The sequence below is a fragment of the Harmonia axyridis genome, chromosome 3 (genome assembly GCF_914767665.1).
Source record: "Harmonia axyridis chromosome 3, icHarAxyr1.1, whole genome shotgun sequence".
Classification (NCBI taxonomy): Eukaryota; Metazoa; Arthropoda; class Insecta; order Coleoptera; family Coccinellidae; genus Harmonia; species Harmonia axyridis.
This window is the reverse complement of record NC_059503.1, coordinates 12,447,340-12,473,984: the sequence shown is the minus strand read 5'-3', so window position 1 is coordinate 12,473,984 and position 26,645 is coordinate 12,447,340. Positions and strand designations below refer to the sequence as shown.

The window sequence follows — 26,645 nt, the reverse complement described above, 5'->3', positions numbered from 1 at the left end:
AAAGAAAGGGTTTTCTGCATCGTATCGTGACTGGCGATGAAAAGTGGATCCGTTACGATAATCCGAAGCGAAGAAAATCATGGGGACTACCCGGCCATGCATCATCATCGACGGCCAAGCCAAATATTCATGGCGCCAAGCTCATGCTCTGTATATGGTGGGACCAGCTAGGTGTGGTTTACTATGAGCTTCTGAAACCGAATGAAAGGATCACAGGCGAGGTCTATCGACGACAATTGATGCGTTTGAGCCGCGCACTGCGAGAAAAACGGCCACAATACTCCGACAGGCACGACAAAGTTATTTTGCAACATGACAATGCTCGCCCACATGTTGCACAGCCGGTGAAAACATACTTAGAAACGCTCAAATGGGAAGTCCTACCCCACCCGCCGTATAGTCCAGACATTGCTCCGTCTGATTACCATCTCTTCAGATCGATGACGCATGGCCTGGCTGACCAGCACTTCCATTCCTACGAGGAAGCCAAAAAATGGGTGGATGACTGGATAGAGGCCAAACCGGTCGAATTTTTTCGCAACGGGATTCGTATGTTGCCAGAAAGATGGGGAAAAGTTGTATCTAGCGATGGCCAATACTTTCAATAATTCATTTGTAACCATTTTTTCACAATAAAGGCTCAAAATTTGAAAAAAAACGGGAAAGACTTATTCACACACCTTATAGAATAACATTATCAATGTGAAACAAATCTGTATTATATCGAGTACCTATTATGACTTTACCAATACACTGCAGTATCATTCATTTCGACCAAAGACCAATTAAAACTGACCAAAACAATACATTAACAAAAATAACAATAAAAAATCGTGGATATTTGTTATATCCTCCATAGTACAGATCAAAACGAAACTAACGCTATTGCTGCGGGATCAGCGTTGACCATAGAATTTAATTGGATACAGCTGACGTGAGTAACTTGACAGACAGCAAGCCTGGCAGTCTGTTTCCACGAATTCCCAGAGAACCGACGATGCCTCATTATTGATTGGAATGTGATAGCAGACAATCGTTTTGCAACATAGTACATAATACGTACAATCCAATCAGCTCGTAGTATTCAGTTCTGATTGGAGGTTTTTTACGGAAAACGTATTTAACAAAGATCGCTCAATATATTAGCATGGATCGCCTTTCAACCGATGTAATGATTGACATTCACAAAAAGTATCTAGGAATGAGTTTTCTGTTTCGCAAAATATGATATATTTACATTCGGTGAATTTCTTGCAATTCACAAGTCTGCTTAAAGGGATTTTTGAAGTCCTTCTTTTCACAAAATTGTTGGAAAAACTATACTGACTAGGGAATCCGATCGCACAAATGCGGGATCTTGCAACTTCTCCTGGACGTAAGCTATGCCTTTGAAACCTCACTATGTTTCTGATCAAAACTCGATGTTCAAAAAACTTTTTATTTGAAGGGTCTATGACGAATAATTTAGAAGATATAACGATTTTTGGATGGAAATTCAATTTTTTCCCAAATTTCGAGTTCGAATTTCCTCAAAACTGTGAGGTCTACGCAAAATCGGTAAGCGGTGCCAGAATTGACGATCCATGTTTAGCAGAATTTCGATCTCAATTTTCCATACCTAGGGAAATTGGAAAAAAATAAAAGTTCTTTCATGGGACTATTGTACCATTTTATCGATTGATTCGACTATCTAGATCACGAAAAAGCTTGCAGTTTGGCGATTAGTACATTATTTCAGAAATTATAGGTAAAAATATGATTTTTGGAAAAAAATGGATGTAATTCCCTAGGCTGCAACTACTCCTGGACGTAAGCTACGCCCTTGAAACCTCACCATCTTTCAGATCAGGATCCGATGTTCAAAAAACGTTTTTATTTGAGGGGTCTGTGACGAATAATTTAGGAGATATAACGATTTTTGGATGGAAATTCAATTTTTTCCCAAATCTGAGTTCGAATTTCCTCAAAACTGTGAGGTCTACGCAAAATCGGTAAGCGGTGCCAGAATTGACGATCCATGTTTAGCAGAATTTCGATCTCACCTAAAAAATTTTCGTAAAATTTTCCATTCTTAACCCTTAGAAAATTTGAAAAAATAAAAGTTCTTTCATTAGCATTTGCTTGCAGTTTGGCGATTAGTACATACCTTTATCTAATCTAGCAACGAGACGTGAACCTTTGCCTTTAAATTTAGAAGAGGAATCGAATCATATAGTATTCGCACTGCGTGGATACCAGAATCAAAGGCTTGATCAAGTGATTTTAAAGCATGACAATGCTCGACCCCATGTTGCGAAAGTGGTCAAGACATACTCAGAAACGTTGAAAAGGGAAGTCCTTCCACACCCACTGTATTCTCCAGACTTTTCTTCCTCGGACTATCACTTGTTTCGTATCAATGGCACAAGGCCTGGCTGATCAGCATTTTTGGTCTTATGAAGAAGTAAAAAATTGGACCGATTCGTGGATTGCTTCAAAAGATGACCAGTTTCTTCGTACGCTGCCCGAAAGATGGGAGAAAGTAGCTGCACGATGGAGAATACTTTGAATCATAAATGTATAACCAGTTTTTTTTTACAATAAAGCCTCAACATAAATAACGGCGGAAGCAAAGTTGTTCGCCCATGTACTATGAAGTGTTGACTTTTCAGGCACTAAGACAATATCACCTAGAAAATCTTGGTTTGAGTACTTCTAGTCTAAGAGGGAATCCCTTCTAACGAAGAAGGTCAGATTTACTTTTTATATACTCAACGTTGTATAAACCTGTATCAAGTTGGATGACAGAAAATAAACTTAGTGCAAGAAATAATATTTAGTGTTATCCTAGACCTATCCTTCTTCACTTCGATTATCTCAGCGCAGATAATCACAGAATCGGTGTTTATACACAGCATCGATTATATTTGGGTTGTGGCCATACCTATTGGTCAGAACAGACTTGATTCTAAAGATTGAGTCAAATATCGCGATAAACTAATCGCGGTACGAAACATTGGTCTTTGAGCTTATCTAGGAGGTATTGGCTAAGAAAAGAAAGCCATAAGCTACATCAATTAACAGTTCTTTGATAAACCATAGGATTCAAACTAAGAACAACGAACATCGACAAACCGTCGGTTAGTTTTCCGAAAGCGTATCGCAATGAATTGATTAATTTTATGTCGGCGATTGAACCTCTTCTCGTCGCATTATTCACGAAGAATCGGCAACGCGAACACGTTCGAACAGGCTACGCAAGAACCATTAAATCCGAAAGACTCGCTACATCCGACGATGGCCGCCCATCCCAAACTACCCCGCGGCGCTCACTCGATAACACCGTTACCGATAAATGGCAATCGTATGATAATTTCGCCGACAAAAGCGAGAGAACGCGCCATTTATCCGAAACAATCGTATCCATAATGGCCGTCTAATTTGCCGGAAATTCGCGAACGTCCCCGTGTTTTCCGACGTCCTGATGGATCGGGACGCGGGAAAGCCTTTTAATTGCGTCGTTACGTATTCTCAGACGTAGGACGGCCGGATGAAAAATCGACGCCTGCGGAGGAATCCTACGGAGAGATTAAAATTCGCCGGGACAGGCCGCAGAGGTAAGGGGGAATCTGACCCAGGGGGAGGGAGAGGCGTCGGTTTGTTGTCCGACGTCGACGTCCGAGGGAATTCAGGGAAACTTGATTTTAGCCGACCGGTGAAGGGTCCCAAGTCACTCATGTTCAGGTCCTGTCTGCATGATCATAATAATATTACGGGCTTAAGTGAGTGAAGCCGGTATAGCTTTTAGGTGCTAGATTATCTGACACTCACCATAAAAATCTAACCTGGAAATTCCATTCGATAAGTTAGTCTTGGCAAAGCTTCATCTGTATGAAAGCAAGCTCAGACATCCATACATTGACACCTACCCAGTGGCTTATAGACTAGAAAATAGTATTGGGTGTTTTTTTTTTTCGAGGTATATAACTTTAAGTTGGCATTACTTTTCAAGATGGCGACCGATTTAACAGCTGTCAAGTGATTTATTCTCAGTTTGGTTTGGCAATTTATCATGAATAGACTCACGTCTGAACAACGCTTGCAAATAGTGCAATTTTATTTCGAAAATAATGGTTCTGTGCAGAATACGTATCGCGCACTACGTCCATTTGATCGTCGACAAAATCGTCCGTCAGAGCAGTTAATTCGATTAACCATCGAACGTTTTCGCACCACGTTTACTCTTATTGATAACTCGCATCCCCAGAGACGCCGTACGGTGCGTACAGAAGAAGCTAGAAGAGCGTAGCATTGAGGAAGACCCGAATGAGTCTATCCGCCATCGAGCACAGGAATTGGATCTGTGTCCATCCACTTTATGGAAGATTTTACGGAACTGCACTGCACTGATGTATTCAGCGGTGCCCATGTCCGATTTGGATAATCTTCGAATTCAATTTCCCAATAGGCCCACGTGAAGTTACTAGTCAGAAGTAGCTCAGTATAATTTAATCTTTGGTGTTGCACTCACAACCCATATAGGCAGCTAGGATTTCTGCAAAACTCTGAAGACCCAGTGGTTGGCTTGGATAACCCCAGTTTGGCTCATATATTCCTTTGCCAATACCAAAAGAATTATTTGTTGACTTGTTGATGCACAAAATTCACAGCATTCAGACGACCACAAGAAGTACTGGATACAGCTTATTCAGTGTCCTATATGTTCAACTGAGTCAATAGTTTTCCACTCAGGTAGTTGATTGCATCAAGCAGATTTGAGTTAAATGAATGCGAACTCACAATAAACGTATCTACGACTTCAAATAACCTCCTAATCGAGAATGCAAAGGTATCAAATGGCTAAAGTGTTGTGACCAATTATTATCAACTTGATAAGAAAATAGATATTGTATTCCGTTTTTCACTTCCTTGAGAGCAAATACTATCTGCCAGATTCAAGAATATTTTTTTTCTAAAAACCAACAGATCAAGATGTATTGATAACAATTTTCAACGAAACTACAAAATTAAAAAGTTATCAAAACAAATCCGAAAATTTCAAACTTCACGTTGAGGTCAGCGTAACGCAAACATAATTAACGTTCAGTTCTCACAAATCAATTAATTTGAACAATTATCAGTAACTAGTCATCAAGATTTTTCACATTTCCCTTTGTTGCAGCTTCTCAGAATTGTTGTTACACTGATATTACTTCTTTGAATTGATAATTCAGCGGAAAATGCATCATTGATTAATGTTTGGTATCACTTCACTGCCGGAATGGTTGATTCGTCGGTTTTGTTTCATTCCTAGGTATTTGTCTGATCCTTCTGCGTGTTGGAGATATTGGGATCAGAGGCAACGTTCTACAAAAATACCTGGGCTCTTTCAAAGTAATAGACCTCTGTATGATGATCCCGTTGACATTGTTGATTTATTTGAAGATCACTTTTCTGATATGGAGAACTTGGCTGGGAGTGATGATAGCGACTCCGGCATTTCAACTCAGCTCCCGCCGATTATTATCATTCAATCTGTCACCGAGGATGAGATCATGACGATATTGAGTAAGTTTCCAGATAAGCTGACGTTTTGTGATGATCGGATCCCCTCGTTGCGAGGGTGCAGCTCAGCCCTCGCCAAGCCCCACCAACTCATTATAAGCATGAGCCTTCATACCTCTACCTTTTCCAATAGATGGAAAAGAGCTCGGATCATTCCAATATATAAAAAAGGCGATTCATCTCTTGTGGAAAACTACCGACCCATTTCTGCGCTGCCAAATTTCGGCAAGGTTTACGTCTGGAGTTTTTCTACGGATGGTGCTTGAGGAATGGTATCATTTTTAATTTGCTTCGAAGTTACTTACACTTCGCCACTCACTTTTAATTATCATATTGGATGACTACCTGTTTGCTGCTGGAAGCTGCTTTCGTGAAATGGGAGTCCTATTTGACAGCGATTTGAGTTTTGTCTCACGCATTGAAGAAATATGTGCCTCTTTTTGTAGGTCATTAGGATTCCTCTTCAGAAGCTTCAGGGAATTTGATGATTTGTCTGCTCTCAGAGGCGTTTTCTTCTCGCTCGTTGTTAGCAAGTTGAATTATGCTAATTTGATATGGTTTCCAATATATGTCATGTTCAGGAAGACAGGGAGGTATCCTGAGCGTGGTACTGATCTGTCGGGTAGCATGGAGGAAATGGAAATTTCAATCTTCCTTGCCCGTCAGACCCTGCAGGGCGCAAAATTCGTACAGAAACTCCTTAGTGGAAGGATAGACTGCCGTTTCCTGCTCTCCTGGTGCCGAGAGTGGTGACCAGGAATCCGCTGGCGTTTGTCCTGCCTACTCCTCGGACCAACATGCTTCGGAGGGCACCTGGGTATCGGTTTTGTGAGAGTGCTAATAAACTTGGTTTAGATGTGGTTTTATAGTTATAACGGGTGTTTTTTTTCGAGGTATTGAATCGATTTATTGAAAGACACGTTTGGTGACCTCCAATATTTTGTGATTTAACACAGCTAGACTACTTTCTGTGGGGCTATGTAAAGTCATTGGTCTATGCGGATAAGCCACAAACTCTTGACCATTTGGAAGACAACATTCGCCGTGTTATTGCCGATATACGGCCACAAATGTTGGAAAAAGTAATCGAAAATTGGACGTCCAGATTGGACTACATCCGAGCCAGCCGTGGCGGTCATATGCCAGAAATCATATTTAAAATGTAATGCCACAAGAATATCTTGCGGATAAATAAAATTCATGTCAATCGAATAATCCATCGTTGTTTTATTGCAATTTAAAGTTCTATAGCTCTAAAAAAAACACCCTTTAGTTCATTTCTATAGTTGTAGAAAATTTCTAGTTTTTGATTTCTTCAATGTCTTTTTCTTGTTTATGAAATGCTTAATTATTTGTACCCTCTAATTGGGAACTCTCCTGTTCGGTATGATAAAGAGTTATTATTATTATTTGTAAAGATTGTCGGATTTCATTGCTTCTATCTCCTGTCCATTGGAAAGAGCAATCGGTTCATCTTGAATTCCCACGTCCCTTGGAAAAATTTTCTACCAGTTCCGACAGCCATCTCCGTCGAAGATCAAAGTAAAAATCTGAGATTTCTGATGGATTAGCATACCTATGATGTGGCGGCTTATCGTTTTTGCGCTTCCGAAACTTCTTTCGCCCGTCTCCATTTCCGCGCCCTCGGGGGGGAATGACTAATTCGACGACGACTAATCTCGACGTCGGCACCGCGCAATCATCCGAGAAATGCAGAAAAGACGAGGGGGGCGGCGGCGGCATCGTCTCTGTTCCCGTGGGGATTTTCTCCCGACCGACAGCCCGCGGATTACCCGGGCCAAATTGCATTTTGAAGATTTCTTTCGCGACTAACGACATTTCCGCTGCGAGGAGTCGTCGACTCGCCGACGAGCCGACACGTATTTTCGCATATTGCGTTTGGAATCGCACGGAATCGAGTTTGGGACCTTTCGGAGAGTTCGGAATGCGAAATGGAGAGGCGAACCTTCCTTTCTCCCACCCCATTCCGTCCATCCTACCGATTTCGGTAACTTTGGTTTTTCTGATTGAGTTAATCTTTCGCAGATTTTGTCTGCATCGAGACTCGAAGTGACATGAATAAAACTTAGAAACTCCTTAGAACAGTGGAGATGGAAACTTTGAGAATCTTCGCAGGAAAAACATTAAGAGACATAATGAGAAACGGCTTTATAAAGGGTGTTTTTTTTTAGAGCTATAGAACTTTAAATTGCAATAAAACAACGGTGGATTATTCGATTGACATTAATTTTATTTATCTGCAAGATAATCTTGTGGCATTACATTTTGAATATGATTTCTGGCATATGACCGCCACGGCTGGCTCGGATGTAGTCCAATCTGCACGTCCAATTTTCGATTACTTTTTTCAACATTTTTGGCCGTATATCGGCAATAACACGGCGAATGTTGTCTTCCAAATGGTCAAGGGTTTGTGGCTTATCCGCATAGACCAATGACTTTACATAGCCCCACAGAAAGTAGTCTAGCGGTGTTAAATGGCAAGATCTTGGAGGCCAATTCACAGGTCCAAAACGTGAAATTAGGCGGTCACCAAACGTGTCTTTCAATAAATCGATTGTGGCACGAGCTGTGTGACATGTTGCGGCGTCTTGTTGGAACCACAGCTCCTGGACATCATGGTTGTTCAATTCAGGAATGAAAAAGTTAGTAATCATGGCTCTATACCGATCACCATTGACTGTAACGTTCTGGCCATCATCGTTTTTGAAGAAGTATGGACCAATGATTCCACCAGCCCATAAAGCGCACCAAACAGTCAGTTTTTCTGGATGTAACGGTGTTTCGACATAAACTTGAGGATTAGCTTCACTTCAAATGCGGCAGTTTTGTTTGTTGACGTAGCCATTCAACCAGAAATGCGCTTCATCGCTAAACAAAATAAAATGGACGTAGTGCGCGATACGTATTCCGCACAGAACCATTATTTTCGAAATGAAATTGCACTATTTGCAAGCGTTGTTCAGACGTGAGTCTATTCATAGACATAGACATAGTTGGGTATTTTCGTTTACCAACTGATCCAAACTGAAGTACCACTGGATAGACAGTGTACTAAGACCCTCACAATAATGTTGCTGTCCTCATCCATAAAATGCAGGTACATAAAAGCAGGTCTATTTACATCATTTTCATCATCAGAAAGAATACTTGCTCCCAGATTAAATTCAACCTACTACCTCATACCAGCGACATTTAGGACACAAATTAAGCTGGAAAGTATTTGAAGAACAGAATCCAAAAATCAAAACTATGTACCTACTGTTGAATAGACCTCACAATTGTTATCTACAGTTACATTTATGTAAAATAACCTGCTTGCTTTTGAGTTTTCGTTCAACTTCCAATATTATCAATAATGTTAAGGAACTAACTTTGAGCGTTATGTTTTAACATCACCTAAAATATTCCTTTGACGTCGTGATTTCCTTTATTATTTTATCCTATGTGTTTTGTGAGAGAAAGCCTAGCCTTTCGGTCTTTCAATCTCAGTATTAATCCAGCTCATCTTTGGACATCGATATCATTAATTATAATACAGCAGCTACAGCTACCATGTGCCCATGGATCCAAAGAAATGAGTCGCACCTATGAAAGATTACTAAACTATTATTAAACGGAAACAAAAAATAAAAGAAGAGAAACGAAGCCATTAATGCAATACAAACACTGTAATTCACTAGTTATTTTTGACTCGTCAACAATACGTATATGGATGGTCACAGTATCCGAACAGCAATTCATATAAATAACAAAAAATGAGTGCAATCATCAGGATATGCATGATTCCCAACACATTGGATATCCATCGAAGTTCATTGATGAATCTTGCTTTCTTCTCTTTCTTACCACCGCCTGGACCACCTGCACCACCTGCACCACCTGCACCACCTCCACCACCACCTCCACCACCGCCAGTAGTATCCGTAGTTTGTCTAGCACTTCTAACATCATCATCATCGTCATCAGCGGTAACAAACGGATCTGTCACCACCTCCACCACCTCGGTATCCCTTGGGTCCGCGTTATATTTGTCGTAAAGAGAGGTATCCCTTGCGAACATCTGATATTTGGGATATTTGGCGCAGCCTCTGGTGAAGAAATATTTCCCCAGATTCAAACGCATGCAATGGATCGACACAGGATCGCCAAGATGCTGATCGTCATGGCAGCAAATGGTCAAGGACCGCACACTGGGCGTTTTGGAAGACGTGCAACACTCTAAATTAAGCTCGACAAAGTTCCTGTTCAAGAGGGATTTCTTCTCTTCGTCGTAGACGAAAATCTTGGTTATCTCCGTTTTTGTGGACTGGATGCAGATGCAGCCGATGACGAATATAAACAGGAAGACGATTGTGGCGAAGAAGAGCGTTATGGAGTCCCGGCACAGGGCGAATATGAAAATCTGGAAGAAGATTATGTAGGCCACCATGAGGACCGCTCCGAAGATCATATTGTTCATGAATATGAGGATGACTTGGAGGACACTCAATATTAAGGCGATTATCAGCAGCCCGAAGAGAAAATTCCTTAGGCACCACGTTGAGAACATCTTACTTCATGATTTTGGCTTTGTAGCGGCAAAACTTTCGACTTGCCTTATTTGTCAATATTGACAAATCCCTTCTGACAAACATACGGTTCATGAGTTGAATTGTCTGTGTTCCGACTCTGGCTTGAGTCTATCGATTTTTATCATTTGACGAATAAAATCCTATTTAACGTCAAACGCTTCGTTCAGTTCCGCAAAATGCAACTCTGATGAAATTCCCATCTAGTTTTCGAACCATCGCAAAGATTTAAGGTTAGAAATTAGTTAGAAACAATTGATAGCAATTGTCGGACCATACAATATTCAACAATATAAAACGTAGTCACATTTTCATCGCTTTGGTGTTTTGTTTTGAATAACAATAAACTATTGAAATCGTTCAAGAACAGAAAATTCAAAATTCAAATTCCAATCTTCACAGTTTACATTTTGGAATTTATAGAATCCAAAAACCACATGAAAAAACTTGAAATCAATTTCCCATATTTTTATATTCTGCTTGAAATTTCGAAGGTTCCATAATGCTGTCCAACAAAATTTCGCTAGGAGCTCAAAATGGAATACCACAACGTGAATGCTCAGTTCAAAACGAAAGTATAGATTTTTCCTATTACAACCACAGATTTTTATGGGGTTTTCACGAAATCTTAGAGGAAAACAAATAAGATCAATTAAACAAGAATCAATTCAAACAAGATACAGATAAAAAAGCTTGCTTCAAGTATCGATGATATTCTCAATGTACAAAGCATTGATGTATTTTTAAAATATTGGTGGAAAATAACCTACAAAAAATCATTACAGGATAGGTAAAACTATAATTTGATGGAAAAAAATAATCGACTGTCGTACAGTGCTGCCCTCTACTTATATACTTTGTAAAGAGAAAGAAATTAGAGTGAATGCAACTTCCTACACCGTACAAAGTTTGGTCATCCCAGGAGCGCCATAGCTGAAAGACATGTGGTGGTAATCCCTCTCTTGATGATTATTCTACATAAACATGTATTTGGAATAACGCCAATATTGGGAATTTCTTTCCCTATATTCTTCTCAAATTCTTTTTGGTTCTGACGATATAATCATCTTGAAATTGTTAGTTTGTTCTATGATATATTGGATAATTTCTAATTGAAATTAGAAATTGAATTTGCCATAAATGATGTAACCATCTCGGAAAATATAAACCGTGAGTCTATTTGATTCACAGCGAAGAGAAGTATCGAAAATTAAATACTTGAGGAAATTTAAACCTAGTAGTAACTATGAGCTACTCAGTAGAACATCAAATTGCGCTTTAAATGATATGAAAATTCCATAAACCGAACCTGGACACGGCGCAAAATTATGAAAATTCTGTATGATGTGCAGAGATGACACCATACTTCAAGCTTTTTTACTGAATTCAATGAGAAAATCATCATTTCATGCTAAGCGATAACAAAAACTGAAATTCACTATTTAATTAAAAATCCTTTACAATAGTGTTAGGAAAAATTCAGTACTATACGGTTCGTATATATCCTATCAAACATTGAAAATTGAAATTTTTGCGAAAGACAAAAACCTCCAAATTTTTTGGTGCCGGACTTGGTATTTCAGAATTCTGAATATGTTGTTTCCTAAAGATACATGAATCCCTGAAGGTCATATTATGATGTTCAGCTGAGTAGCCACTATATGTGTTAGGAATATGTACAGTTCCTCGAGATTCACCCTGTATATTATATAACAAAAAAAAAGTTGCCTTGAAGAATTCAAGAGGAATAATAAACCAACAGAAATATATATTTCCCTAAATATTTCATTAATTCAGAGAAGAATATTTTTCGTCACATAAATTAAAATCCATGGTTAGGGGAAATTCTTTTTAATAGTATACTTGCAGAACGTGAAATATAATCATGTCAATATATGGTGATATAATTTGATAGATTACAATAATATGTCGGTCATGAAGTTGCATAATAAAGTTTTTGAGTAATTACCTGAGTAAATCCTAATGGCACATTGATAATGGTCTTATCATAATTTTTCAATTCATATTTCGTATTACTTTTTCATAAGTTTTTAGATAATTTTCATCCATCATAAAAACAAATTATCGAAGAGATATGAAATATTCAGAGGTTTGAATTCAATCCAGAAAAATGTCTTCAGATAACCTTTAATAATGAGATATAATTTAAGAATGAATATTCAAAAATTTTCATTGTTCATTTTTCTAGCTACCTTCTCTGTATATATTTCCATATGAGGATCTGAGCTTTTTTGATTCGTTTAATTGGATAATATTTATCATACGACAACAATCATTTGTCGACATCACTGAAATTTATAGCTGACCTATCCCTAATAACCAATAAGTATCTACAATGATACTTTCAAATTAACTCTTTCAATAAACAACGAATGATCGTGATGATAAAAACATCAACAATAATATCCATCAGAAATGTATTAGTCGTTCCAAGTCACTCATAGAAGTACTGATTTAGAGCCCGTCCTAAATAGTTCACAGTGGAAATTAATCATAAGAGAATCGATCAAATTCAGTATAAACTTCCATTATCACGCACTAATCATAAAAAGATTCAGGAAATCATATTGACTCATTTTCCAGCTTGAACTGTGACATTATATTCATGAAATCGAAAAAAAAAACTAAACGAACAAAACGGATTCAACCTATTTTGAACCAGTAGCCAAAACCGACGTGGTGAAACATGTCAATTTCTAGATCTCTAGAACGTTTTGATTGAGGGAGGTTGTAATGCCCATATTTTCAGAGGAGACTTCCAAGAAAGTCATGACTTTGAAATTATTGTTCTTGTTGCGAGTAAAAAAAAATTTAAATCTCTCGACATATTTACAGTTTACGTTTTGAAATGTATATATATATAAGTTCTCTAATAATCGAATTAAAAAAAATTCCGCTATTCAAAACTTTTTTCGGGAATTATAGGAGCTATTTTTATTTCCACGTTTTGAAATATGACACAAATATTCAAAAACTTCGTCCATAAATTTCCTCAGGAACGCCAAAAGCTATTGACGTATAATTCGGAGCCAAATCGAATTTTTTGCTGCATTCAAAGGTTTTAATGGGTTGAGTTTCCATATAAAAGGGAAGGTGAAAAAATTCCAACTATTAAACTCGCCAAAAAATGCAAAATTATATTCTGAATAATTAAAACAATAATATATATTTTCCATTTAGTTTTCCTCCAATCCATATACCCATTAAAATATAATCCTATTTCAATCCACTAATGATAAATATCGATTCTGACAGGCAAATACTTAATATACGTCACAACATAAATTCAAGTATAAACAGATCTTATTCACCATCAGCACCACGTTCGATACCTGTAACGACCACCAAACAGCATCTCGTACAAGATACAGATGACATCAGCCAGCAACAAGACGTGCAGGACGCCAAGCACATTCGAAGCCCATCGCAGTTCATTCTTCCAAAAGTACTTTTTCTTTTTCGGGGAGGGGGTGGCAGCTCTTTCGCCCCACCTACTGTCATCAGGATCCAGGTCAACATTCCGGAAGGTGGGCATGGTTTCCGATTCCGGAACTGTGGGAACTTCTGGTACGGTGAGGGTCGGCATTCCGGGTTGGGGTGGTAGATTTGGCACTGGTTGGAAGTCGAAAGGGGGTTGTTCTGGAGCCAGACGAGGCGCAGCTTCCATTGGCACAGGTTGAGGATTGGCGGGGTACATGGGAAAACGATCTCCTAATGATTGCCAGGGTACCGACGGTTCTTGAGGTTTCCACAGGACCTCTGGCTGTATTACCTGAGGCAACATTTCCCTTTTATATCTCCCAGTGGTAGAATTCCCATCATCCTCTTTTAGAACGAGTAAGCCTTTCACCTCGACAGCATACGACTGTATCAGCGAGCATCCGATGACAAATACTACAAGAAGAACCGCCGCTGCAGCGTACATACTCACTGAGTCCCTGCATAAGGCCAGTAGTATTGCAAGGAAGAACAAAATGTACATCACAAACATGAGGGCTCCGAAAATCTTATTGTTTACGAAAATCAATATCAACTGTCCGATGGACACAAGCAGGGAGACTGCGACCAACGCAAGCAACGATTTCTTCAGGCATCCTAAAGAGAAAACCATGTTTAGATAAGGTTTTCATTTTTCTTTACATGATTCTGACATGTTATTTGCGTTAAATTGAGTTCTGAAGAAAATCTCTTGACAAATGTCAAAAAATATGAACTGAAATCGATGTTCATTAGATCGACCTTTGACAAATGGAACAACTTGACAAGAACACAAAACTGGTTCTTGGTCATGAAAATGTACGTGTTTCTTGTAACTTCATGAAATATTCGAATATTATTGAATCATATTGAACAAATTCCAGAAAAACTGGAAGAAGCTAAATACAATATCACAGTAGTGAATATACACAAGGTACGATTGATTCAATGTTACTGTCTACTTACAAAGCAAAGGATATAGTTCTATCACCAGCTTTGGAGTGGTCTTCTCAAAGATGTTTTTCATAACAAAAATTCAAGCTGAGTGCCATGAAAAAAAAATTCAATTTTACGTCAAAATAAATCCACAAGATGTTTCAGAATCGGGGGCTCAACATAGTGTTTACAGATTCGTATGACCAATATGCGAACAGTTACCATGTACCAGACTCTCCATAGATCACACTTGCTCCTCAAATTTTATGATTATCGACATGATGGGAAAGCATTGTCTCACTTTTGGGATGATGAGGTTTTTTTGATTTCTGATCTTAAAAAATTATTAGTTCAAGGTGCATGACCTCTACAATTGGTGTTCGTAACTGGGATCTCAATATTTCACATTGTACCGTCTGCTTTCGATGAATTTTGGTATGGAGATCAGTAGTAAGAATTTCAGCCTCTTTGAATAAACAGTGTTCGTTTCGCATGCATAAATCAGAACTTCTCTGACCTTTCAAGAGCGAAGGGCTAGGAAACATAGAGGAAAATCATAGGGGGGTTGCTATTTTCAACCCCTAAGAATGAAGCTATGAGATCGAAAAAAAATTTTGTGAACAATATCTACTCTTTCGGTTTCATATTATGTAGAGTTTTATGACCCAGGGTTTTTTAATACCCTTAGAAAAAATTAAAGACATCCCTTTTTACATTTACAGGAAATGAGTTTCAACAAGGTTTCTGGAGCTGTGGGCTTGAGTGTAGTAACAGCAATTAGCCCATTTTTGATTTCTGTTTTATTCCCATAGCTCTGTCTTTTGTCCATTCCCATAACAAGATTGCAGAATCTGATGATAGCTTAGTAGACATCAACGTTGTGTGGAAATGAGTTCTTTAGTCAAAGCTAATATTGAAGTGTAATTTGCGGCACATTTACGCCTAAATTATTGATTTTACAAAAAAAATTGTGATACTTAAATTGTAGATGATATTTTCTAGTTTAATGTTACATACAGGGTGATTCAAAATTCAGTATCGAGATTTCAGGGGCGTATTTTCCGCAAATGCATCGTAAAGTGGAGTTGATCGAGATAGCAGACATTGTGAAAATATCATCTGAACGTGTACATCATATCATTCACGAATATTTGTATATGAGAAAGCTGTGTGCAAAATGGGTGCTGCGCAAGCTCACAATCGATCAAAAGCAACAACGTGTTAATGATTCTGACCAGTGTTTGGAGCTGTTTGAGTGCAATAAACCTAAATTTTTACGACGATATGTGGCAATGGATGAAATATGGCTCCATCATTTCACTCCGGAGGCCAATCGACAGTCAGCTGAGTGGGCTGCACATGAACCGAATCCAAAGCGAGCAAAAACACAACATTTTGCTGGCAGGGTTACATCAGTATTGTGGGATGCGCAAGCTATAATATTCATTGATTACCTCCGAAAGGGCCAGACCATTATTTATAATAAGCATAATATTTATTATATAGCGTTATTGGATCGTTTGAAGTATAAAATCGTTAAAAAACGGCCCCATTTGAAGAAAAAAAGGTGCTGTTTCATCAAGACAATACGCCGTATCTGGCCTCAGCAACTCTATCCTGTTCTCAGACCTCAGAAGAATGCTCGCTGAAGAGAAATTTAGCGCCAATGAAGAAGTAATCGCCGAAACTGAGGCCTATTTTGAAGCGAAAGACAAATCTTACTACAAAAATGGTATCGAGAAGTTGGAAGATCGCTATAATCGCTGTATAATCTTAAAAATTACAATTTGGTGGATGGATCTGGAAAAATATTGAAATTGGGTGTGGCGTACCTCAGGGTTTCATATTGGGGCCATTACTATTCCTGATATTTGTGAACGATCTTTCTGATGCTGCTGATGATCCATCTAAGCTGATAATGTTTACTGATGATAATACACTACTGTGTTCGAAAGGAATGCATTATTGAGTGCCTGTAATAACATGACACGATTTTCTGAATGGTTCGTTGACAACAAATTGTTTCTGAATACTGAAAAGACATTGTTTATGAGGTACTCTTTGAAAAATACTGAAGACCACAGAAATAAAAGCCTCTTACTAAGAGTTGGAAAGAGTTCAATAGAACAAGTTCATTCAGTTAGATTTTTGGGAGTAATCATTGATTCAATTTTGAATTGGCAAGATCATGTTACCAGACTCTGCTCCATTTAATCATCTGTATGCTTTGCTCTGTATAGACTCAGGGATATCACAAATGGGGAAATATGTCTCTCGTACTATTTCAGCCACTTTTCATCTAGGATAAAATATGGAATTATGCTTTGGGGTTGTTCGTCATGTACTGAAAGAGTTTTCAAACTTCAAAAGAGGGCAGTAAGGTCAATTTGTGGGGTATCTCATAGAACCTGTTGCTGACTACTCTTTGAAAAACTGAGGATATTTTACCCGACAATTAAACGATTTGGTAATTACAAATCATAACTTATCAATATTTGAAAAATCACCAAGATATATGGGAATCATAATTTATAATGCACTCCCTTCAGAATTGAAAAGAATTGAAAATATAAGTGAGTTCAATGGGTCAGTTGGAAATTTTTTATGGTCTAAGTGTTTCTACTCTCTTGAGGAATGCTTCTCAGATACTACTTGATTTGTATATAATCATTTTGGACATATCCTATACCTTTTGTATATTTTTTTTGTATTCATAGATGTAATATGTGGTTTTGAATATTGTTATTGTTATCACCCTCGAAGGCAATTATGTTGAATAATAAAATCTAATTTTGCCAACAAAAAAAAATGTGTACTATGATAGACCGGGGACTTTTCAATTGCCTATTAGTGGGCGAGGTCGGATATCCAGAAAAGCGGCGAGGACCGAGGTCACCGCTTAAACTCGATCGGTCCGGCAGCGATCTGGGAACGACCAGCCACAGACGGCAATCCCGCCAATTGCGGAAAAACGACGCGATCTCACCCTCGCTTATCGTTCAAATCCGCGTCGATAAAACCGGATACCGTCGCAAATTTCCCTCCGTCGACGTAGCGGCACTTCGCCGAAGAAAAATGAACATTAAACTGACGAGAACAATAAGTCGATTCGGGAGAAAGCCATCAGGCGAATGGCGCGAGAAGACCGACGCCACGGCACGAGGGACCATAGAGTTTTTTTTCTTCTTCTTTTTTCTCCCCCGTTCGTGCACTACACATACGGGATTGCGGCCGACAGTAAACCACGCGATTGTCTCTCATGTTTTAAATATCAGTCGGGAAAATGGGGTCCCCGAGGTTATTGCTTCATTGCGGGGAGATTTCGGGACGTATTCCAAACGAATCAGGGGATGAGCTCGGCCCTTATGTGGAGGCTTAGCGAGAGTTATGACCTGGGGATTATGTCACTGAGACTTCAGTTCCTCAGATGAAATTTCCAGATAAAAAAAGCAACGGACACGGCTTGAAACTCGGACGTTTCTATCGTGCCATTCCCGGAGAGATGATGAGAGGCGGTGTAAGTCGCCTCCGCTTATTTTTCCACGGTTTGCGATGTCGACTTCAAAGGAGTTTATTTGTGAGTGATGAGAAATGTGTTTTTGCTTTATTTCCTCATATAATGCCCGGCTGGTCATTCGTTGGAGTTAACTGAGCCATATTAATAAAAGGGAGGAAAACCTTTTACTTGCGAACAACGAAGCAGATCCTTCTATATGTATTTAAAAGGCCAATTGAAAAGTCCCCGGTCTACCGTAGTAAAACACATTTTTTTGGGAAAATTCGATTTTATTATTCAACATAGTTGCCTTCGAGGGTGATACAGCGATTATAGCGATCTTCCAACTTTTCGATACCATTTTTGTAGTACGATTTGTCTTTCGCTTCAAAATAAGCTTCAGTTTCGGCGATTTCTTCTTCATTGGCACTTAATTTCTTTCCTGCAAGCATTCCTTCGAGGTTTGAGAACAGGTAAAAGTCACTGGTGATCAGATCTGGCGAATACGGTGGATGCAGAAGCAATTCGAAGCCCAATTCAGGCAATGTTTTTATTGATTTGTGACATGGCGCATTGTCTTGATGAAACAGCGCCTTTTTTTCCTTCAAATGGGACCGTTTTTTAACGATTTCATTCTTTGAACGATCCATAACGCTTTATAATAATCGCTGTTGATGGTCTGTCCTTTTTGGAGGTAATCAATGAATATTATACCTTGCGCATTTCAGAATAATGATGCCATAAACTTGCCAGCTGACTGTTGTGTTTTTCCTCGCTTTGGATTCGGTTCATCGTGTGCAGTCTACTCAACTGACTGTCGATTGGACTCCGGAGTAAAATGATGGAGCCATTTTTCATCCATTGCTACATATCGACGCAAAAATTCTGGTTTATTGCTCTTAAACAGCTTCAAACACTGCTCAGTATAAAGTTTGGTCATCGCAGGAAGAGGGGAAACCTAATGTTTGACTGATACGCGGAGAGCCACGTGGTGGTAATCCCTCCTTACAATAATTTCCAAATGAAAACTATGACCTGAGTTAGAGCGTTAATCTCAATTATTTTTCAATAGAAAACGTTGGCAAATTATAAATTCTTCCTCATACTGTTCAGGCAGTTACCTAAAGCAAAATATTAGTCCAAAAAATTGATAACATGCATTCCATGTTGATTAGAAATTGGGATGAATGATAAAAATATTTTGGTTAGCTCGTTAGTTCTCGATATCGAGCCCAGTACAATGCTCATAATCATCAGGAAGTATCGAAGGTCACAGTTATTTGGTACACAGATTTCACCAAACAATAGAACATAAGCAAATATGAGATCTATAATTTCGCATTACGTTGATCGACAACAGCCTACGAGCTAGTAGTAATGTTATAATGCATTGTTTGCCCAACAAAACCGGTAGGAGAAAACTAACAATAATATTTTATTTCAATTTCAATCGATTATTTTGACGAAAAATTGATTTATAGCTGAAGGCGTTCATGGTCCGATTATTGAATAGAATTGAGACTTTTCTCGCTTAATTCTGTAGTCTCTACCACATGCCTTATCTACATTCATTCAACTTGTACAGGGTGGTTCATATTTGATGTTTTGATGGGATCTCAGGAACTACAACAGTTATCGACATCCGGTTCCAATAACATATAGTCATATAGGATTTATTTCTGGTTTTTTATTGACGATTTCCTACCCATAAGTCAATATAATGCTGGTTTGAGTTTCACAGAGCACATAAGTCATATTACATCGAGAGCTTTTAGAATGCTTGGCTTCATCAAAAGACATATGCAGGACTTTAGTGTCTCCTCCATAAAAACAATTTATATAGCTTATGTGAGGAGCATCTTAGAATATTCATGTATAGTATGGTCACCTCATTATGCGATACATATACAGGCCGTTGAGAGGGTACAGAACAAATTTTTGAAGTGGATAGGATACAAATGGGGATTAACCTCTGATGCTATCCGTTATGATGAGATTCGAGAAAAATTATGCCTTATATCTCTTGAAGCCAGAAGACATAATTTTGATATTATGCTTATATACAAAATTCTGCATAATTTCATAGACAGCCCTTTCCTTCTTCAAAGGATAAATTTAAACGTTCCTCAAAGGAATTTCAGGACCTGGGAACAATTCAATATAAAATTTAGTAGAACCAATTACGGAATGAACAATCCTCTCGATAGAGCATTGAGGGCTGCTGATTCGGTGGAGGTTGATCTTTTCAATGTATCATTGTTTCAACTGAAGAATTATTTCAGATCACTTAATAATTTTCATTAATTTTGTTTTTTCACTTGATTGTGAGTTTTTTTTCATAGATCATTTGTTAATATGTAAAATGGCTTGTCCGTATATAAATAAATAAATAAATAAATAAATAATTGTTCGATTTCAAAGTACATTTTTTTTTCATTTGGTGATCTTTCCATGTTTGTCTTACATCAAAAATGTAAAGGAAATTCTATATAAAATTGTATTCAATAGATTTAAATACATTCATTCTTATTTTCCATCGTTAATGTCCGCTATCAGCTCTACCAACGGTAGAAGAAAAGCGTTGTGTTCGACTATGTAATAAAAAATCTTTTGTTCACAAAATAACTTTTTTTTGTATATGACCTGAAGCAACCCAAATTCGTAAGCCATATACAATGCAACAGTAGAATTATGCATAAAAGGTTTGAAGATCTGCATGGTGTTTGATGATTTTCTTTATGCTTCTGATGGGATATAATGCTGGCTGTGATTGTGGTTTCAATTGGGAACAATGATTTGTCCTAAAACTAATTCAAATGCCTAAGAAACATTCTCCACTCACAGTTTTAGTTTTTTCGTTGTTGAGACATAATTTGCTTGCTTGGTGATATCCCCGGATCTAGTGGATAAGTTGTTCATATTGTGATCTTTTATAATTACTTCTTCTCTTGCAGCCTATCCACTTTGGATGTTGGCTAACATGATGGCCACACAGACCTTATCAATTGCTACCCAAAATAGCCCTGCGGTTGTTTAGTTGAACGAAACTCGCGAATCCTTCAACCACGATATTTTTCGTCGTCCAATACTTTTTCCTTGAATTTTGCCCTGGAGTATAAGTTGTAGAAGTCGGTACCTCTCCGAATTTCTCATGACATGACCAAGGTTAAAGTTTCCTTTTTTTCTACTGGTCAAGATCTCTTTCTCCTTGTAAAATCTCCTGAGAACTCCTTCATTAATGATGTGGTCTACCCATGAGATCTTCAAATTACGACGATATTACCACATTTCAAACACCTCTAATTTCCTGCAGAGCACCTCTGTAAATGTCCTTGCTTCGACACCATACAAAAGCACTGAGAAGATATAGAACATTCATAATCTTATTTTGCTCTTCATAGCTAAGTTGCTTTGAGAAAACCTTTCTCATTTTGAGGAGGGCAATTCGCGCAATCTCGATCCGACAATTCACTTCAATGGAATGATCCCATTCTTCAATGATGTTCTTTCTCAAATACGTATCTTGTGGATCTGCAATGGAGCAGTTAATTGTTTATTTTCTTTATATTCATGAATTTCCTTTTTGGCACGATTGGATAGTGTCCATATCACTTTCACCATTTTGTCCATCAATCTCTGCAATGTTTGTTGTCAATTATTTCTCCATTCACAACACTTCTCATGGGCTTTCTTAATGATATATCTGAAGAGATATCAAAGAACCATAGGGATAACACGCCACCAGTAGAGATCAGTAAATCTTGTATAGCTAAGGAAGTATGATCTGCATATAAAGCAATGTGACAGTCAGTATTCTTTGGAACGTCGTTAATATGAATAACAAATATAAGTGGCCCCAGAATCGATCCCTGAGGGATTCCACGAGTGATTTGTTGACATAGAACAACGAAAATCAGTAGAAAAACCTTGTCGCGTGTGGAACTCGCAGACTAGTCCAAACCTGCGCGCTCGTTAAAGACAGGCTTTGAATAACGCGCGACAGATTACCCAATACGAGGACAGAGCCCGAAACTTTCCAAATTAACATCGACACGCCAGGTCGGGAAAAATACGCTCTCAACAGGCCGAAAAAGCGATTTTCCATCGAGAACATAAATCAACCCCCGAATACGTTTCCCAATTAGCCTGTAGTTCGATGCGTGGCTGTTTTTCCTCCCCCGTTCCGGCACAGATTCGTGGTCGAAACACGGCGGATACAAAAAGACACCGTGGCGTGACCGAAATAATTTTTAACGTCCATTGCACGTCATAAATCTGAATACGCGGCCGCGATCGATGTTTTGTCACCAGAAACCGCGTTTTATTATGCCAATTGAATAGTTCCCGGTCTGATTCACAGATGGCGGTGCTAGTATTAAATCCATATGATTTTTAGTTAGTACTAACCTTCAAACGTTACCTGCCAAAATTTGACAAAAGTCCGACGATTAGTTTGTGAGATATTGCGTTGTGAGTGTAGCTACTTTTGTTGTTTGAAAAAAGATGGAAAGAAAAGAATTTCGTGAGCTGATAAAATATTGCTTTTTGAAGGGAAAAAATAGAGTTGAAGCAAAATCTTGGCTTGATGAAGAGTTTCCGGGGTCTGCACCTGAAAAATCAACCATTTTTTATTGGTATGCTAAGTTTAAACGTGGTGAAATGAGCACCGAAAACGGCGAAAGCAGTGGGCTTCCAAAAGAGTCACCGACGAAAAAATCAAAAAAGTTCACGAAATGATTTTGAATGACCGTACAATGAAGTTGATCGAGATAGCAGACATTAAGAAGATATCATCTGAACGTGTTCATCATATCATTCACGAATATTTGTACATGAGAATGCTGTTTACATAATGGGTGCCGCGCGAGCACACAATCGATCAAAATCAACAACGTGTTAATGATTCTGAGCAGTATTTGAAGCTGCTTAAGTGCAATAAACCTGAATTTTTGCGTCGATATGTGACAATGGATGAAACATGGCTCCATCATTTCACTCCGGAGTCCAATCGACAGTCAGCTGAGTGAACTGCACACGATGAACCGAATCCAAAGCGAGGAAAACCATAACAGTCAGCTGGCAAGGTTATGGCATCAGTATTCTGGGATGTGCAAGGTATAATATTCATTGATTACCTTCAAAAGGGACAGACCATCAACAGCGATTATTATTTATCGTTATTGGATCATTTAAAGGATGAAATCGTTAAGAAACTGCCCCATTTGAAGAGAAAAAAGATGCGGTTAAATCAAGACAATAAGCCGTGTCACAAATCAATGAAAACAATGGCAAAATTGCATGAATTGGACTTCGAATTGCTTCCGCATCCACCGTATTCGCCAGATCTGGCCCCCAGCGACTTTTTCCTGTTCTCAGACCTCAAAAGAATGCTCGCTGGAAAGAAATTTAGCGTCTATGAAGAAGTAATCGTCGAAACTGAGGCCTATTTTGAAGCGAAAGACAAATCGTACTACAAAAATGGTATCGAAAAGTTGGAAGATCGCTATAATCGCTGTATCGCCCTCGAAGACAACTATGTTGAACAATAAAATCGAATTTTGCCAAAAATATGTGTTTTACAATGGCAGACGGGGGACTTTTCAATTGGCCTGTTAATTTCGTCAAATAAAAACACTCAAATTGTGAGAATTTCTGTGGATGTTAATAGATTTTTTTTCGAACAATTCCAAAGGCTTGATATTGAAAAAAATAAACAGAGAATAGAACTTGAGTCTGGCTCTAGAAAATAAGTTACAGTAAATTATAAAAGTTTAATGAGTCTTCTTGATGAAGGATATTTAATATAAATCAAATAATTTGACAACTTTGTGTCTAATCCTTCACAATAATATATCTGTATGATATATTCAGTTTATTTTTGTCTTGGAATATATTCCAATTCTAAAAATGACAAATTTAATAATCAACCAAAAGAAAAATTCAAAATGACTAAAATTGTACAAATTGAGTAAACGGTTAATAAATTGAACAACTAAATTAACATAAAGACAGACGTACGTTTCGGAATTTTTGTATTTAATAATACAATTTTTCCTCATCAGTGCCTTATAGTTCAACGGAATTATTGAATTTACAAACTTACCACGTGTATATCTACCTCAACAAAATTGCAAGTAAGAAACCACTAACTAAACGTAACGGTTGCTTTTGTGAGGATTCACAGAACAAGCCATTACTTAAGGTAGTCATAGATTTCTTCATTGTTATTCTTTTGAAATACATATACACATCGACATTTACAATTGAATAAACAATTTCAGAAATTCTAAATTTATCAATTGGTTGATACTGACTCTCTAATCAATAAATGATTACATCAAATTATAAAAGTTTAATGAGTCTTCTTGATGAAGGATATTTAATATAAATCAAATAATTTGACAACTTTGTACGTCTGTCTTTATGTTAATTTAGTTGTTCAATTTATTAACCGTTTACTCAATTTGTACAATTTTAGTCATTTTGAATTTTTCTTTTGGTTGATTATTAAATTTGTCATTTTTAGAATTGGAATATATTCCAAGACAAAAATAAACTGAATATATCATACAGATATATTATTGTGAAGGATTAGACACAAAGTTGTCAAATTATTTGATTTATATTAAATATCCTTCATCAAGAAGACTCATTAAACTTTTATAATTTGATGTAATCATTTATTGATTAGAGAGTCAGTATCAACCAATTGATAAATTTAGAATTTCTGAAATTGTTTATTCAATTGTAAATGTCGATGTGTATATGTATTTCAAAAGAATAACAATGAAGAAATCTATGACTACCTTAAGTAATGGCTTGTTCTGTGAATCCTCACAAAAGCAACCGTTACGTTTAGTTAGTGGTTTCTTACTTGCAATTTTGTTGAGGTAGATATACACGTGGTAAGTTTGTAAATTCAATAATTCCGTTGAACTATAAGGCACTGATGAGGAAAAATTGTATAATTAAATACAAAAATTCCGAAACGTACGTCTGTCTTTATGTTAATTTAGTTGTTCAATTTATTAACCGTTTACTCAATTTGTACAATTTTAGTCATTTTGAATTTTTCTTTTGGTTGATTATTAAATTTGTCATTTTTAGAATTGGAATATATTCCAAGACAAAAATAAACTGAATATATCATACAGATATATTATTGTGAAGGATTAGACACAAAGTTGTCAAATTATTTGATTTATATTAAATATCCTTCATCAAGAAGACTCATTAAACTTTTATAATTTGATGTAATCATTTATTGATTAGAGAGTCAGTATCAACCAATTGATAAATTTAGAATTTCTGAAATTGTTTATTCAATTGTAAATGTCGATGTGTATATGTATTTCAAAAGAATAACAATGAAGAAATCTATGACTACCTTAAGTAATGGCTTGTTCTGTGAATCCTCACAAAAGCAACCGTTACGTTTAGTTAGTGGTTTCTTACTTGCAATTTTGTTGAGGTAGATATACACGTGGTAAGTTTGTAAATTCAATAATTCCGTTGAACTATAAGGCACTGATGAGGAAAAATTGTATTATTAAATACAAAAATTCCGAAACGTACGTCTGTCTTTATGTTAATTTAGTTGTTCAATTTATTAACCGTTTACTCAATTTGTACAATTTTAGTCATTTTGAATTTTTCTTTTGGTTGATTATTAAATTTGTCATTTTTAGAATTGGAATATATTCCAAGACAAAAATAAACTGAATATATCATACAGATATATTATTGTGAAGGATTAGACACAAAGTTGTCAAATTATTTGATTTATATTAAATATCCTTCATCAAGAAGACTCATTAAACTTTTATAATTTGATGTAATCATTTATTGATTAGAGAGTCAGTATCAACCAATTGATAAATTTAGAATTTCTGAAATTGTTTATTCAATTGTAAATGTCGATGTGTATATGTATTTCAAAAGAATAACAATGAAGAAATCTATGACTACCTTAAGTAATGGCTTGTTCTGTGAATCCTCACAAAAGCAACCGTTACGTTTAGTTAGTGGTTTCTTACTTGCAATTTTGTTGAGGTAGATATACACGTGGTAAGTTTGTAAATTCAATAATTCCGTTGAACTATAAGGCACTGATGAGGAAAAATTGTATTATTAAATACAAAAATTCCGAAACGTACGTCTGTCTTTATGTTAATTTAGTTGTTCAATTTATTAACCGTTTACTCAATTTGTACAATTTTAGTCATTTTGAATTTTTCTTTTGGTTGATTATTAAATTTGTCATTTTTAGAATTGGAATATATTCCAAGACAAAAATAAACTGAATATATCATACAGATATATTATTGTGAAGGATTAGACACAAAGTTGTCAAATTATTTGATTTATATTAAATATCCTTCATCAAGAAGACTCATTAAACTTTTATAATTTGATGTAATCATTTATTGATTAGAGAGTCAGTATCAACCAATTGATAAATTTAGAATTTCTGAAATTGTTTATTCAATTGTAAATGTCGATGTGTATATGTATTTCAAAAGAATAACAATGAAGAAATCTATGACTACCTTAAGTAATGGCTTGTTCTGTGAATCCTC

The 26,645-nt window shown here is 37.0% G+C and overlaps 2 protein-coding genes across 3 annotated transcripts in view; one reads left to right on the top strand and one right to left on the bottom strand.

The window, feature by feature from the left end:
• Nucleotides 1-26,645, bottom strand: part of LOC123674477 (furin-like protease 2) — a 272,487-nt gene that overhangs the window by 227,326 nt on the left and 18,516 nt on the right. The window lies entirely within an intron of this gene.
• LOC123677167 lies at nt 5,920-6,297 on the top strand. The gene has a single exon (XM_045613716.1). The coding sequence runs from the start codon at nt 5,920-5,922 to the stop codon at nt 6,295-6,297; it is 378 nt and encodes a 125-aa protein (XP_045469672.1).

Excerpts from the sequence above, each read along its gene's own strand:
- LOC123677167 (XM_045613716.1), top strand. The coding sequence starts at position 5,920 with ATGGGAGTCCTATTTGACAGCGATTTGAGTTTTGTCTCACGCATTGAA.